Source organism: Mobula birostris, chromosome 3 (genome assembly GCF_030028105.1).
Source record: "Mobula birostris isolate sMobBir1 chromosome 3, sMobBir1.hap1, whole genome shotgun sequence".
In the NCBI taxonomy this organism is placed as follows: Eukaryota; Metazoa; Chordata; class Chondrichthyes; order Myliobatiformes; family Myliobatidae; genus Mobula; species Mobula birostris.
Window position 1 is genome coordinate 206543355 of NC_092372.1, and position 14991 is coordinate 206558345.

A 14991-nucleotide genomic window follows, 5' to 3' on the forward strand; every position below is an offset into this window, starting at 1 on the left:
TGTATTGCATAGAGGAGAGTATCATAGGCTGATAATTGGTGAGCGCTATATCGCACGGAGGGGAGGATGGTAGGCTGATATGTGAGCGCTGTATTGCACAGAGGGGAGGCCAGTAGGCTGATAATTGGTGAGTGCTGTATTGCATGGAGGGGAGAACGGTAGGCTGATGAGGGCTGTGAAGTCTGTTTTCCAGGATTGAATGGACTCTCCCAACTTAGGCTGTGACGTCAGCCTCTCCTTCCCAAATTACCTCCAAACTTTCCCTTGCGTGCCACCAACTGACTTATGGGAGTGAAGAAAATTGGAGGGAAATTTTCATTCTAGGGAAGGAATTTTTTAATGCTGTGACTCAGCTGCTGGTCTGCTGCTTTGCTGTTGTTGTAAACGTTGCAAAAGATGGATTGTGTAGGTTAGTGTGAATTGTATTGTCAAGTTTTCATATCTTTTGCAGTTTTCTCACTTATTTATTATGCCATTCTTATTATGCAACAATGGACACATAAAAAGTCCATCTTTACAATGAAAACTGCTTATCAATGGACTGATGATCCAAGTTATCCTATAACATTGTGCCTAGTCTGTGGCAAACAACTTACAAATACAGCAACAGCTCCAGCAAAATTGCTTTGACTACAAATCACAGCCATGTGAAGGTGCTGATTATTTGAAATAGCTATTGAAATCTCAAAACATTAAAACTTTTGTTAATAAAGTCACAGTAAAAGGGTTCAGGAAGCAAGTTATTTAGTAGCAGAAGTTATTAACTAGAAAAGGAAAAGTCACACAGTTGGTTAGAACCTAATGATGCCAGCATGTAAAATTATAGTGGGTAAAATGCTGGACATGATGCAGTATGAGAAATTGTAAAGGTTTCGCTCTTAAACAGTACAATAAGTTGACGTGTTGATAACATGTCTCATGATGCTGAAGAAGTTTTGTGTGATAAACTGAAAAACAACGGCTTCTTTATCCCAGTTGATGAGTCAACAGGTTTCACCAATAAATGCCATGTTGTAGCATTTGTAAGATTTGTAAATGATGGTGAAATACAAGGAAAACTTTTTTCTGTTGCAAAGAGTTTCCCAAGACAAGCGAAGGCCACAATATATTTAATGTTTTGTCTTCGTATCTGGAAACAAAAGGTCTATCTTGGAGGAACTGTGTTGGCATCTGTACTGATAGCCATCAATGGTTGGCTCTGTAAGAAGTTTTGTTTCTCTTGTAAAATAAAATTCGGACCTTGTCACAACACACTGCTTTAACATTGTCAATAAATTTTCACGTTGTAAATAGCATTAATTAAAATCAATTTACAAACTTTATTTAAATTAAATCTACTGAGCATACCTTTGGAAAAATTAAATCCCATTTTTGGCTTAAGTCAGTTATTTAACAAAAATTTATTATGTCTGTCTTTTGAGTTTTTAAAATTTATGAAAGAGAAAGAAGGGAATTAATTTCAAGAAGGGTAAACTAAGCTTACTACCCATTTTTTTCAAGAAAGGTTGGCTAAAATTTTATTCTCTACTCAAAGGCGCATTATTTTTGGTTTATTATATCTACAATGTACTATGAGCTGTAGATATAATAATTTTTACACAAGGGTTCGCTGAGACCTAAAAATTATTTCAAGGGTTCCTCCAGGGCAAAAAGGTTGAGAAAGGCTGGTCTATGCAGTGAACTTGAAAAAAATAAATCTGGAACCAGAAACTAAAAACCATAATATTGGTTGACATAACATAAAAGAACCAACTTAACTAAGTGTTAAGTTTGATTAATTTAGGGCAAAGGTGTAATCTGTTGTTGCATCATTTCTGTAGTGTTAAATATAAAGAAACTGATTTAATTATTGTCTGATTAAGTTATGACCTGTTTTTCACCCGCAGTAACTTAATAGCATTTTCTGAAGATGGCTCAGATCCATATGTTCGATTATATTTGCTGCCTGACAAAAGAAGATCAGGAAGGAGAAAAACATCTGTGGTGAAACGGCAGTTAAATCCAGTCTACGATGAAACGTAGGTGGAATATCCTTTTTCATTTCGAAATATTCCAGCATTAGGCCACTGCTGTGTTGCCTGGGGATTGGTAGGCGAAGACTCAATACTGGAAATATAATTTAGATGCAATAGTACAAAAATTGCAGTACTTGTAAAAGGAAAAAAATAAGCATACCACTGTTATAACATTACTATTTTCCACAGAAAAGTCTTTGTGGTTTAAATTGTGTATATTCTTTCTACTCCGTGATCAAACTGACATGGACTGAATCCCACTAATTGATGATGCAGGTTTCAAGCTCATGCTGCGCTGAGTTAGCTGGTCTTTGTTTACCAGAGCAGGGAAAAGAAAAGAAAGAGTTAGCCAATTTTCCTGGTAGCTTTTGTACTTATACTGAAATCCGGATGATAGAATTAACCCCTGTTATGTTTACACATGAAGGCAATAAAAGTTAGAGACTGTTTGGCCCTGGGGGGAAAAGGAAAGAGTCTGGAGTTAACTCTTCTTTCTCAACTCACACAGTTATTCCACCCATTCTCATGTAGTACTCAGGTAGGCTTTTCGACATGGGAAAAAGAGAGAGCTGTTTATTCTACTGTCAGGTTTCAACTCAGTGCAGTGAAGCAAGTGAGATCACTGTTGACCCATTGACCAAATTTCAACATAGTATAGTATACGTTACTGCAAAATACTTTGTTCAGAATTTCACTCGTTACTTAAGCTATGTCTCTCTAACAGGATAGAATCTATATTAATGCAGTTATTGAGTTAGATAGTTATATGGGGAAAGTTAATCCCAGGAATGCCCTGTGAAGCCTGGTTACATAGAAACATAGAAAATAGGTGCAGGAATAGGCCATTCGGCCCTTCGAGCCTGCATCGCCATTCAGTACAATCATGGCTGATCATCCAACTCAGAACCCTGTACCTGCCTTCTCTCCGTACCCCCTGATCCCTTTAGCCACAAGGGCCATATCTAACTCCCTCTTAAGTATCGCCAGTGAACTGGCCTCAACTGTTTCCTGTGGTAGAGAATTCCACAGTTTCACCACTCTCTGTGTGAAGAAGTTTTTCCTAATCTCGGTCCTAAGAGGCTTCCCCTTTATCCTCAAACTGTGACCCCTCATTCTGGACTTCCCCAACATTGGGAACAATCTTCCTGCATCTAGCCTGTCCAATCCCTTTAGGATTTTATATGTTCCAATCAGATCCCCCCCTCAATCTTCTAAATTCCAATGAGTATAGGCCTAGTTGATCCAGTCTTTCATCATATGAAAGTCCTGCCATCCCAGGAATCAATCTGGTGAACCTTCTTTGTACTCCCTCTATGGCAAGAATGTCTTTCCTCAGATTAGGGGACCAAAACTGCACACAATACTCCAGGTGTGGTCTCACCAAGGCCTTGTACAACTGCAGTAGTACCTCCCTGCTCCTGTACTCGAATCCTCTTGCTATGAATGCCAGCATACCATTCGCCTTTTTCACCGCCTGCTGTACCTGCATGCCCACTTTCAATGACTGGTGTATAATGACACCCAGGTCTCGTTGCACCTCCCCTTTTCCTAATCGGCCACCATTCAGATAATAATCTGTTTTCCTGTTTTTGCCACCAAAGTGGATAACTTCACATTTATCCACATTAAATTGCATCTGCCATGAATTTACCCACTCACCTAACCTATCCAAGTCACCCTGCATCCTCTTAGCATCCTCCTCACAGCTAACACTGCCACCCAGCTTCGTGTCATCCGCAAACTTGGAGATGCTGCATTTAATTCCCTCATCCAAGTCATTAATATATATTGTAAACAACTGGGGTCCCAGCACTGAGCCTTGCGGTACCCCACTAGTCACCGCCTGTCATTCTGAAAAGGTCCCGTTTATTCCCACTTTTTGCTTCCTGTCTGCCAACCAGTTCTCTATCCACATCAATACCATACCCCCAATACCGTGTGCTTTAAGTTTGCACACCAATCTCCTGTGTGGGACCCTGTCAAGAGCCTTTTGAAAAACCAAATATACCACATCCACTGGTTCTCCCCTATCCACTCTACTAGTTACATCCTCAAAAAATTCTATGAGATTCGTCAGACATGATTTTCCTTTCACAAATCCATGCTGACTTTGTCCGATGATTTCACTGCTTTCCAAATGTGCTGTTATCACATCTTTGATAACTGACTCTCCCCACCACCAATGTTAGGCTAACCGGTCTATAATTCCCTGTTTTCTCTCTCCCTCCTTTTTTAAAAAGTGGGGTTACATTAGCCACCCTCCAATCCTCAGGAACTAGTCCAGAATCTAAAGAGTTTTGAAAAATTATCACTAATACATCCACTATTTCTTGGGCTACTTCCTTAAGCACTCTGGAATGCAGACCATCTGGCCCTGGGGATTTATCTGCCTTTAATCCCTTCAATGTGGAGTGTTTTTTGTGAATAAAACAATTTTTAAAAATATTTTTAATTTCTTTCTTTGACAGATTCGAGTTCATTGTCTCACAAGCAGAGGTACAGAAAAGGACTCTGGATGTAGCTGTAAAGAATAGTGGTGGCTTTTTATCAAGGGACAAAGGATTGCTGGGAAAGGCAAGTTTCACTGGCTCATTTCAAATCCAGAATTTTACACTCACAGAATAATTTATCTGACATTCATAGTTTAATCAAAATTTACACTTATAAGCTCCTTTAATATCGTGAAACTTCCAGAAATTCTTTGCACATGAGCATTATCAAAAGTTTGTCACTGAATCACTGAACTATTAAGGTATATATAACTAAAGGCCTTGTCCAAATCAGAGAAAATTTACAACACAGGATATTTGGCCTGATTTCTCCAACTTCCAATAATGTTCCCCCTCCCCCTCCCTCTAATTAAGTTCCCCACTCTGGCCATTTAGCTCTTTTACTCACCTGCCCCTGGTATCCCCCTCCTTCCCTTTCTCCCGTGGTCCACTCTTATCTCCTGTCAGACTTCTGCTTCTCTAGCCCTTTACATTTTCCTTCTGTCACTTCCCAGCTTCTTACTTTTTACTCCCTTCCCTATCCACCTGACTTCAAAAGTCTCCTTCTAGCTTTACTCCTTTCCCTTCCCCACCTTCTTACCTGTCTTCTTCCCCCTTCCTTTCCACTCCTAATGAAGGTTCTTGACCCGAAACATCAGCTTACCACCCCCCCCCCCTTAAATAATTATACAATATTTGTAGTTTTCTAATATTCCTGGGGCTAGGGAGGATTGAAAAATGATGGTCATTTTCACAGCAATTTTCTCCCTTGCTGCTTTCAACTGACTGGTTTGTATTGTGCCCAGGTGTGTGAAGTAGGAACTTCACTCCACCTAAGTGATCTTTTTGCCTCTCCTATATTTATCCTTCTAATTTAAAACATTTTTGGATTTTATTTGATTTTACTTCGAGTACTCTTCCATATTTTTGGTTGTGTATGTCTGCCACAGGCTTCCCTTTTCAGTCCTGTCTTATCCTCTGAATGGGTTATCCATGGGGCTTTAGATTTGACAATCCTATCCATTCTCTGTGGGATTATAATTAACTTGAACTTGGGGCAGAGGTGGGGATGGTGTTAAGAACAAGGATGAGAATTTTAATTTGTGGTTTTAATAATTAGTGAACCTGTATATCATTGGTTGAAGGACAGGATTTGGTGTAATTCAGGGGTCCCCAACCTTTTTTACACTACGGACCAGTTTAATATTGACAATATTCTTGCGGACCGGCTGACCCAGTTGGTGGGGGGGGGTGCGTGGGGTAGGGTTGCCAACGGACAAGAGTAGCAGTGAAATACGTTGTGTTTACCCCGAGAAAGACTACCATGACCATGAAGCCTTGCATGGGCACCTGTGTGCGCATACGTGTATATGGTGATTTTTTTTCTACAAATCGTTTTTGGCGATTCTGTTTGGGGGCGGGGTGGGTGGTGTTAATCACGACTGGAATATAGGTGATAAGTGGCTAATACACTCAATTTTGTTTCTAAAAGGGTTTCTCTAATGAATTTAATATTAAACACACAGCACATATTTTCCTTGCATGAATATAGTGATAAGTCAATTATCAGGGAGGACAGGGGAGCTTGAAGTAAGTGTTGAATGAACTTCCAGTAGAAGTGATAGAGGCAGGTTCGATATTATCATTTAAAGAAAAATTGGATAGGTATATGGACAGGAAAAGAATGGAGGGTTATGGGCTGAGTGTCGATGGGAGAGTAGCGTTCGGCATGGACTAGAAGGGCCAAGATCGCCTGTTTCCATGCTGTAATTGTTATATGGTTATATAAGTCACTTATAAGTCAATAGCATCATCACATTTTAAGTAACGTTTGGATATTAAACACACAGCACCTGTTTTCCCTGTATGAACATATAAAATCATTGCAACACACTAATATCGCTGAATAAGTGGGAGCCCTCGGCTTGTTTCCCTGCAACAAGATGGTCCTATCAAGGGGTGATGGGAGACAGCGATACTCGAAGGGGTTCCTTATGTCCAGTCCATTCTGCAATTTAGTAGTTTAGTTTTCGTTGCATTCATCGCAGAGCTATGTTGGAAATGGAAGCAATGTTTCAGTGCTTCCATGGATATCTCAGGATATTTAGCCTTGACCTTGATCCAGAATGCCGGCAGAGATGTTATGTCAAACATACTTTTCAGCCCGCCGTCATTTGCAAGCTCGGGGAGTTGATCTCCTTCCCGTGCTGAGATGGATGGCGCGTGGGTAATGACCGTGCGTGCGTTCAAGCTCAGCAGTGGATGTGACAAGGAATGAGGAAAGGTGCAGCTGACTCGTATCGCCAAATCATATCGTTTCCTCGCGGCCCAGTAGCACATACTTTGCGGCCCAGTGGTTGGGGACCGCTGGTGTAATACACTGAAGGGTATGCAAAGAAAATTAACCAGGGATAGAGTTTTACCTATTATGAGAGAATGGATGTTTTCCTTGGCGTGAAGAAGACTGGGGCGCAGTGGTGGGTTGTGATAGAGGTATACAAAATCATGATAGAGTAGATAGTAATAAACTTAACTCCACAGCAGAGATGGCCAAAATTAAACTAAAACAATTAGAGGAAATTTGAGCAACATATTAATCTCAAAGATGTTTGGAATGAACTTACTACGATGAGACTGTATCATGATATGCCAACAGGCCTGATTTTGTACTGCATTGTTCTACTGTAGAAAACTGTAGGTAGATCTATGTCAAACATGGCATCAAATTTGTCGTGTTCTGGTTCGGTCTTAGACTGGTAACAAGGAGTAGGCCTGTGGTGAGGAGAACAGACAGGGAACCTGACTACCAAATGCAAACAGGCTTTTGATGTTTTCAGGAATGTGGCATTAATCTTTTAGTCATCTTCTTGTGTCTACCCACCAAAATTATTAATCTTTCTATTGGCAGGCATTTTGCCATGGGTGATACTCCATCAATTTTGCAATCTGATGGGATGTATTTTCTTGGTGCTTTGGACTTGTACCTTTTGGGGTATTCAAATTGTGCTGATTATGTATGCAAGAATGCCATGACTAGCAATAGAGTTAAAAGGTAGGATTCCTGAATTAGAGGTGCAGCCTGACAGAAATAAGGCAAGCAAAAGAAAATAAGTTTTTTTTTAAAATTATCTCAGTGAACCTTGCCTAAGAAATTAAATAAAAATTGCATCATGTTTCGTAATAGCAAATTTTAATCATTTCAAAAAGCAATCCAGATAAGTTCTGAAAGGAGATGAGTTGTGGCAAGATGGTCATCAGTAAATCTAAAGGAGAATTGGAAAGAAGTATTTTGACCTGGAGAGTGGTATAATGTGAAGCTTACTGCAACAAGGAGTAATTAAACCAATGTCATAGATGCCCTTCCAGGAGAAGATAAGTACATGAAAGAGAAAAGAACTGTCTCTGTCAATATGAACAAATGAAGAGAAGGGTTAAAGATGGTGATGAGGGAAGCAAACAATCAACTATAGACTCATACAGCAAGCCGTACAGTCCAACTTGCCTGTGCCCACATTTGGCTCATCGTTCCTCTAAATCGTGTACCTGTCTAAATCACCAAGGGTCTATTCCAGGGGTCCCCAACCTTTTTCACACTGCGGACCGGTTTCATATTGACAATATTCTTGCGGACCGGCCGACCGGGCCGGGGGGGAGGGGGGTGGTGGTAGGGTTGCCAACGGACAAGAGTAGCAGTCAAATACACTGAGTTTACCTCGAGAAAGACTACAATGGCCATGAAGCCTTGTGCGGGTACCAGTGCGCATGTGTGATTTGGCATGCGTGTACGATTTTTTTCTACTAATCACGACAGAAATATCGGTGATAAGTGGCTAACACACTCAATTTCCTTTCTAAAAGGGTTTATCTAACGAATTTAATATTAAACACACAGCGCATATTTTCCTCGCATGAATATAGTGATAAGTCAATTATCAGGGGAGCTTGAAGTAAATGTTGAACGAACTTCCAGTAGAAGTGGTAGAGGCAGGTTCGATATTATCATTCAAAGAAAAATTGGATAGGTATATGGACAGGAAAGAAATGGAGGGTTATGGGCTGAGTGCAGGTCGGTGGGACTAGGTGAGAGTAGCGTTGGGCACGGACTAGAAGGGGAGAGATTGCCTGTTTCCATGCTGTAATTGTTATATGGTTATATAAGTCAATAGCATCATAATATTTTAAGTAACGTTTGGATATTAAACACGCAGCACGTTTTTCCAGTGTGAACATACAAAATCATTGCAACACACCAATATCGCTGAATCAGTGGGAGCACTGGGCTTGTTTTCCTGCAGCAACACGGTCCTATGGAAGGGTGATGGGAGACAGCGATAGTCGAACGGGGTTCCTTATGTCCAGTCTGTTCCGCAGTTTAGTTTTCGTTGCATTCATTGCAGAGATATGTTGGAAATGTAGCAACGTTTTCAGTGCTTTCATGGCTATCTCAGGATTTTTAGCCTTGACTTTGATCCAGAATGCCGGCAGAGATGTTATGTAAAATATACTTCCCAGCCCGCCGTCATTTGCAAGTTTGAGGAGTTGATCTCCTTCCCGCGCTGACATGGATGATGCGTGGGTCATGACCTCGCGTGCGTAATGGCTCAATAGTGGGCGTGACAGGGAATGAGGGAAGGTGCAGCTGACTCATATCGCCAAATCATATAGCTTCCTCGCGGCCCGGTGGCTGGGGACCGCTGGTCTATTCTCTTGCTACATTAGTAACTTTTAATGCATATTATTTGGTTTGTCTTCATCCTCTTTAACCATTACTTGTAAATGAAAAGAAAAATACTCAAATTTACAGCAGATCAATCTGCATTTGTACAAATAAAATACAACAGGTTAGATCTCTATTATTAAGATGCTTTATGACCCTCTATTATTCTTTCACTATAGCTCTTAATAGAAATGACTGAGGAAGTGACAAAAGGCTCCACACAGTGGTAAGTACCAAGTACCAGAAAAATGAACAGTTTCAATAGGAATACACCATAACTGCAGCTGATGTGGTCGATTTTTGAATATCTCATCCCAAGGCACATCACAGTGTTGTAGAAAAATATGAGAGCTGCAAATTAGGAATACCAGACCCTGAGTATCAAGGAGTTGTAGTCATGGGCACAAAGATTTGCACAAGATGCAGGAGACAAAGGAGCTGAGGGTTTGAGAATGCATGTTGTTACGTGGTTTTGGGAAAGGGCAGGGAAGATGAAAGGTGGTGTGAAAAGATTTTAATACTTGGACATCAATTTCAAAATAAACAGTGCAAATAAAAAGGTTTATGGACCATTCAGAAGAGATGACGAAGATTTAGGTGTGGGAAGTACTGTGGGCTGTATACTGCTGTAGGTCAAGTCCAAGGTGGAATAGTATAAGAACTCAGTAACAGAGTTTTTGCTACATTCTGCTCAGTGATCATAAAATGTAGCAACATAAAGCTTAGATAAAGAAAAGACTTTGGTAGATCTGTCTATAGGCAATGAATTACTGCACCTTATCTGTGTTGGTAGTAGAAGGGTAGGTTTAAAGTTCCCTTGCAAGTCATTTGTGGCTTGTTTGAAAGCCATAATCTTGTGAACACTATGGAGGTCCACTGAAGTTGATCTGATCAGCCTTAGTGAGTTCAGTTCAAGTTCACAACCTCACATCAGCAAACCAAACAAAGATTCAAAATGTCCCAAGTATTACTACATGATGACATGAATAAAATATCCTATCCCTTTTGGTTCAGAAGGTGATTGTGAATGTTCATCTTGGGCCAGTTTCCTTTTTATATTTCATAGTGCAAGTGATCAAATCTTCAACTGTCTTCCAGGTATGACCTAACAGAGGATGGGACAAGGCACCAGCCCCAGAACTAGAGGAAGTACTAACCCAGTATCAATATCATTGGTCTCCAAGGCTTTCAGCTGTTTAAGAAAATTATTCTGGGAGCACCAGCATCACATCTAAAGCTTTGCACACGTGCCAATGAATGCACCACAGATTTTTCAGAAAATGTCATCTTCCCCACATATATTTACTGAGTTTTGCACTGCTTGTTGCTTTTTAAAAACACTTACTTTTATTAGTTAAGATTTTTAATTTTTTTAAATTAAAACAATTATTGATAGTACAGTGAATAACCTGTGGTGTACATGCTGACTGTCCCCTTTGTCAAAAAAATCTTTCCTGTACAAGACTGTAAAATACTGCAAGGTAGAATGTTGATCCAGAATTACATCAGCCTTATTTCCTGTAGGTTTGCAATGTATAATGTGTAAATACAGCAAATATGATTTATGTATTGAGTATGCAAAGTCAGATGTTTGTGAAGGTTATGGAAAGAAGGATATTACATTTATTAAAGTGGCAGGCATGCCTCACTGAGCAATTGCCTTGTGCTCTTTCTGGTAGCTCTGTAGTATATAGTTCTACATTCAAGTGTGTTCTGTGAAATGAAATATATAGGGCTTACTGACTTGTCAGGTCTAACACATTACACAGTGCACTTTGCAGTGAGAAAGGAATACAAGCCATGGAGCAGGAAACCGAAACTTTTCAGTTGGCACTCTTCAGAAATCACTGCAGGGATTCAAAACCAACTATTTATTTTAGTTTCGACATTCTACTGTAGAGCTGTGAGCACTAATTAATGAAGACGTCAGTTACGGGTAGGTGTAGGTGACTTGAGCCTCAAGCCTTCTCTGATAATTCATTACATGATGATAGTTGATCCAATTGTTATTTCAGCTCTGCACTCCCATCTAATGCTGGAGACCTTTTACCCCCTCTTGCTTATCAAAAACCTATCTACCTCTGCCTTAAAACTATTCAAAGTCTCACTTTCCACTGCCCCTTTAGGAAGAGAGTTCCAGAGAATCTCAATCCTCCAGAGAAAACATTTTGCCTTGCCTAAGTTAAGTGGGTGACCCATTATTCTTAAACTGTGACCACTAATTCTAAATTCTCCTACAAGAGAATTTGTCCTCTCCACATCCACCCTGTTAAAACACTTTGGGCTACTGCCATTAAATTGCCTCTCACTATTAAACACAGTTGTATACAAGCCTGGTATGTACTCAACATGACCCATCCATTCCAGTTACTACTCTACTGCACCTACCATGAACTGTTTTCAATGTATTTACATCCTTCCTTAAATATGGTGACTAGTGCTGTGCAAGGTGTTGTAGCTGTGGCCCTTTTTAACTGAATCATAACCATTGCACTTTTATATTCAATCCTTGCATGAAATGCTAACCTTCTTTTAGATTTCTCAATTACATGCCCGATGTTCACATTACCCTTTTGCAGATCATGCACAGAACACCCAGATCCCACTGCATCTCAAAGTTCTGTAATCTCTCATCTTTTAGGTAATATGCATTTTTATTCTAACTGCCAAAATTAACAATTTCACATTATACTCCATTTGCCCACTTATGTAACATACCTATACATTTCCTTTTCGTCTCCTATGCCCTGGAAGTTCTTTACTCAGACATTATCCCTCAAACCCTGGAGTTATAATTATGCTCTTCCCATAAACTTTCACCATGCACTGACTGGATACTGTTTCCAGATTGTTCTTTGTTGGGGATGTGTTGATTGTGTCCTCAGTTTCCTTTCTTTTTAGGCATGAATGAAGTCAGAATCCATTTTTATAGTAAATCAGAAGAAATATTCAGACACAGTACTTATGTACCATTATGGCACTGGAATCCCTTACTACAGGTATTGTGTATGGGTGCATATGTGCATATTAAATGTCTTTGAGATGTTGCTATTCTTTTAAATTCAGAAAGGCAGGTTTTATTAGATAAGAATGGAAACTTTTAGAAATACTCTGTCACGTAGTATCTTTGGAAAGAGAAACCAACTTAATGTTTCAGGTTAATGATCTTCATCAGAGCAACTGTGCATGAAGGTTTCATTCAGCTCCAATAATACAGATGGCGGGATATAATGTTCACAACTCCATTATTCAGTGGCTTATTGCCGTTTGATTTTCAGTAATAAACCCTGTCTAATTTTTGTTCTTAAGAGTATTATGGATTTGAGCTTTACAAATAAGATATTGAGATACTATTGTCACATACAAAGCCCCCAAAACTCTAAATTTTGGTTTTCCTTAAGCAGAACTATAATCTTGTGTTTATTAATATTACTTACTGTTGTCCTGTTTATTTTAAATAATCATGGAGCTGAGTATATTCTCCACTTGATTCTATGTTGGTTGAAATAAATTGTTCAAGCCAAACATAGCAAAGCTCAATAGGAATTGTAACACAGGAGCTGCAGAATATTATGAAACTTGAATCTAAAATCAAATACTCTGTATCAATAAAATATACAGTAGGCAAATTATAAAAACTGTTAATCATTTGCATTTTAAAATATGTAATTATTATCTTTTTGCAGCTTGAAGCAATACTTATTTCTGAATAGATAAAAAGCTTTTTCCCTTTTTATGATAACTGACTTCAGTTTATTAATTTAAATTTATTTAATTGATTTTAAAATATTGCAAAGAATGACTGAATTTGTACAGTAGTTTGTGATGCCAACATAATGGTTGTATTTTGTCATTTCTAAAGAGAGCTGATTTGCTGACATTCGTATATTAGCATTTCAATTTGATGTCCATCTTGCCTTGATTCTTCCTTTCAAAACGTCTATTCAGAAATAAACTCCACAAACTAAACTCCAAACAAATTAGAATCTATAGCTGCAGTTATCCTTACTTAAGTGGTTGTACCATTTGTTGCACAATGCGATTTCTCTCTTGCAATTTCCCTGAGACGTGTACTCTGTAACTTTTGTACCGAACATTGTTCAGAGAATACTACAGCTGAGTCAGCCACGTTTCTTTGTTCAAGTTACCATTGTCTGCTCCATGCAGGTATTACTGTGCCTTACATATTGATGTATAAAAATATTATGGACACTGATTTGATCCTGAGGATGGTCATACTTGGTAGATTGTTTTTGTTTTTAAGCTGTTGTATTTATGACTTTTTTTGCTGAACTGTTACTGTTATAGAATAAAGTATCTTCTCTTTTGGTTAAAAGAATTAAAATGCATTCAGAGGAATCATCACACAGTTCCCTAATGACAAATGCAGTTTTTTTCCTCTATCTACTGTATTTGCATAGCCTGTAACAATTATTTATTGGATTGACAAATTAAAGGCTGTTAGTTTGCCCTGTGAGGACTTCTTGGCACAAAGAGGATCTGTCACCAGTGCAAAGTATTTCTCCATCTAAAATAGAAAAATGTTAGCCTGGGGCATGCAATGGAATTATTTGTGATATCTGTGCACTGGCTTGCTTGAGAATATGTATTGTTCTGTGAAAATGCTTTGCATTGCTAATGGGGGAAAAATTAAGAGCATCAACAGAAAGGTATTGACACTAAGGGAGAAATAAAGCCAAAGTCTATCATTGTATCATTGTTTGGGAAATTTTTAAGTTTTTAGCCCAAATATTTTTGCACTTTTTGTTCAACATATTACAGTATGCAGTGCTTCATATCATGTCTTCTATATCAATTGTATCAACAGGCGGCCATGTACAATCAATAAAAGATTAAGAAGATAGATAAACTTGCTTATTTATTCTCATATGAAATATTTATTGAATGAGCATTTATAAGTTATCAATAATTGACTTTATTTAAAATCTAGCACTTAAGTGTAATACAATCAGCAGCTATTTTGTGTATACAAAATCTAGCAAACAATTGTGAAGTAAAAGACACGAGTTCCATACACTAAAGAGGTTTGTTAATGTGTTTCCAATATTCTGGAACTGGCAGATTGGATGAGATGAAATCCTGAGGCAATGGAACACTATAATGCTATACGGAACTGTGACTGGTCCATCAGTGTATTGGCAGATCCCATTGTAATAAACAATGACCATATCTACAGCAAATGTTGCCTGCTCAAGAAACATCTGATGAGCTGGAGACAAAGCTCCAAACTCTGTGTACAACAGGGAGGGGTGGAATTGCCTGGACATTATAGTCCAGGAGAGAGTCATGTCTATTTGCTAGATTGGTGAATGTTCGAGGACGGAGTGGTATGACTGCAAAAGAGATGGGAAGAGGGGTCCAAATTGAGCTTCGACCTTACCATTGGCCAACAGGTAGGAGTTCTTGCTCCCTGTGGGTGTTCAAGGGTGAGGACAGCACAGAGGAACTGGATGCCATTCAAAAGGGGGGGATATAAGGGAGAAATTAGATTTTTGTTTTTGAAGGGGAAACTTGTGTAATATCAAAACCATGATCCCAAGATTGAAAGGCTTGACATTTGAGTGTTTAAAGTATCTAGGATTGTACATGATGGAGTTCAGAAGAATGGGTGGGGGGGAAGGTGTCATTGAACTTACCTGCTGAAAAGCCTGGATAGAGTGGGCATGAAGAGGATGTTTCTATTAATAGGAGAGCATAGGATCTAAGGACATAGCCTCAGAATAAGGTTCCCCCTTTAAAACTGAAACAA

The 14991-nt window shown here is 39.0% G+C and overlaps 1 protein-coding gene across 2 annotated transcripts in view; it reads left to right on the plus strand.

The window, feature by feature from the left end:
• esyt2b (extended synaptotagmin-like protein 2b) overlaps positions 1-14091 on the plus strand; it is a 193338-nt gene extending 179247 nt beyond the window's left edge. For both annotated transcript variants that reach the window (XM_072254027.1, XM_072254028.1), the window contains 4 exons: positions 1887-2018; positions 4484-4589; positions 9401-9447; positions 10320-14091. In XM_072254027.1, the coding sequence (XP_072110128.1) occupies positions 1887-2018; positions 4484-4589; positions 9401-9447; positions 10320-10365 (331 nt within the window). In that variant the 3' untranslated portion in view covers positions 10366-14091. The remainder of the gene's footprint in view (positions 1-1886; positions 2019-4483; positions 4590-9400; positions 9448-10319) is intronic.
• Positions 14092-14991: the final 900 nt, after the last annotated feature.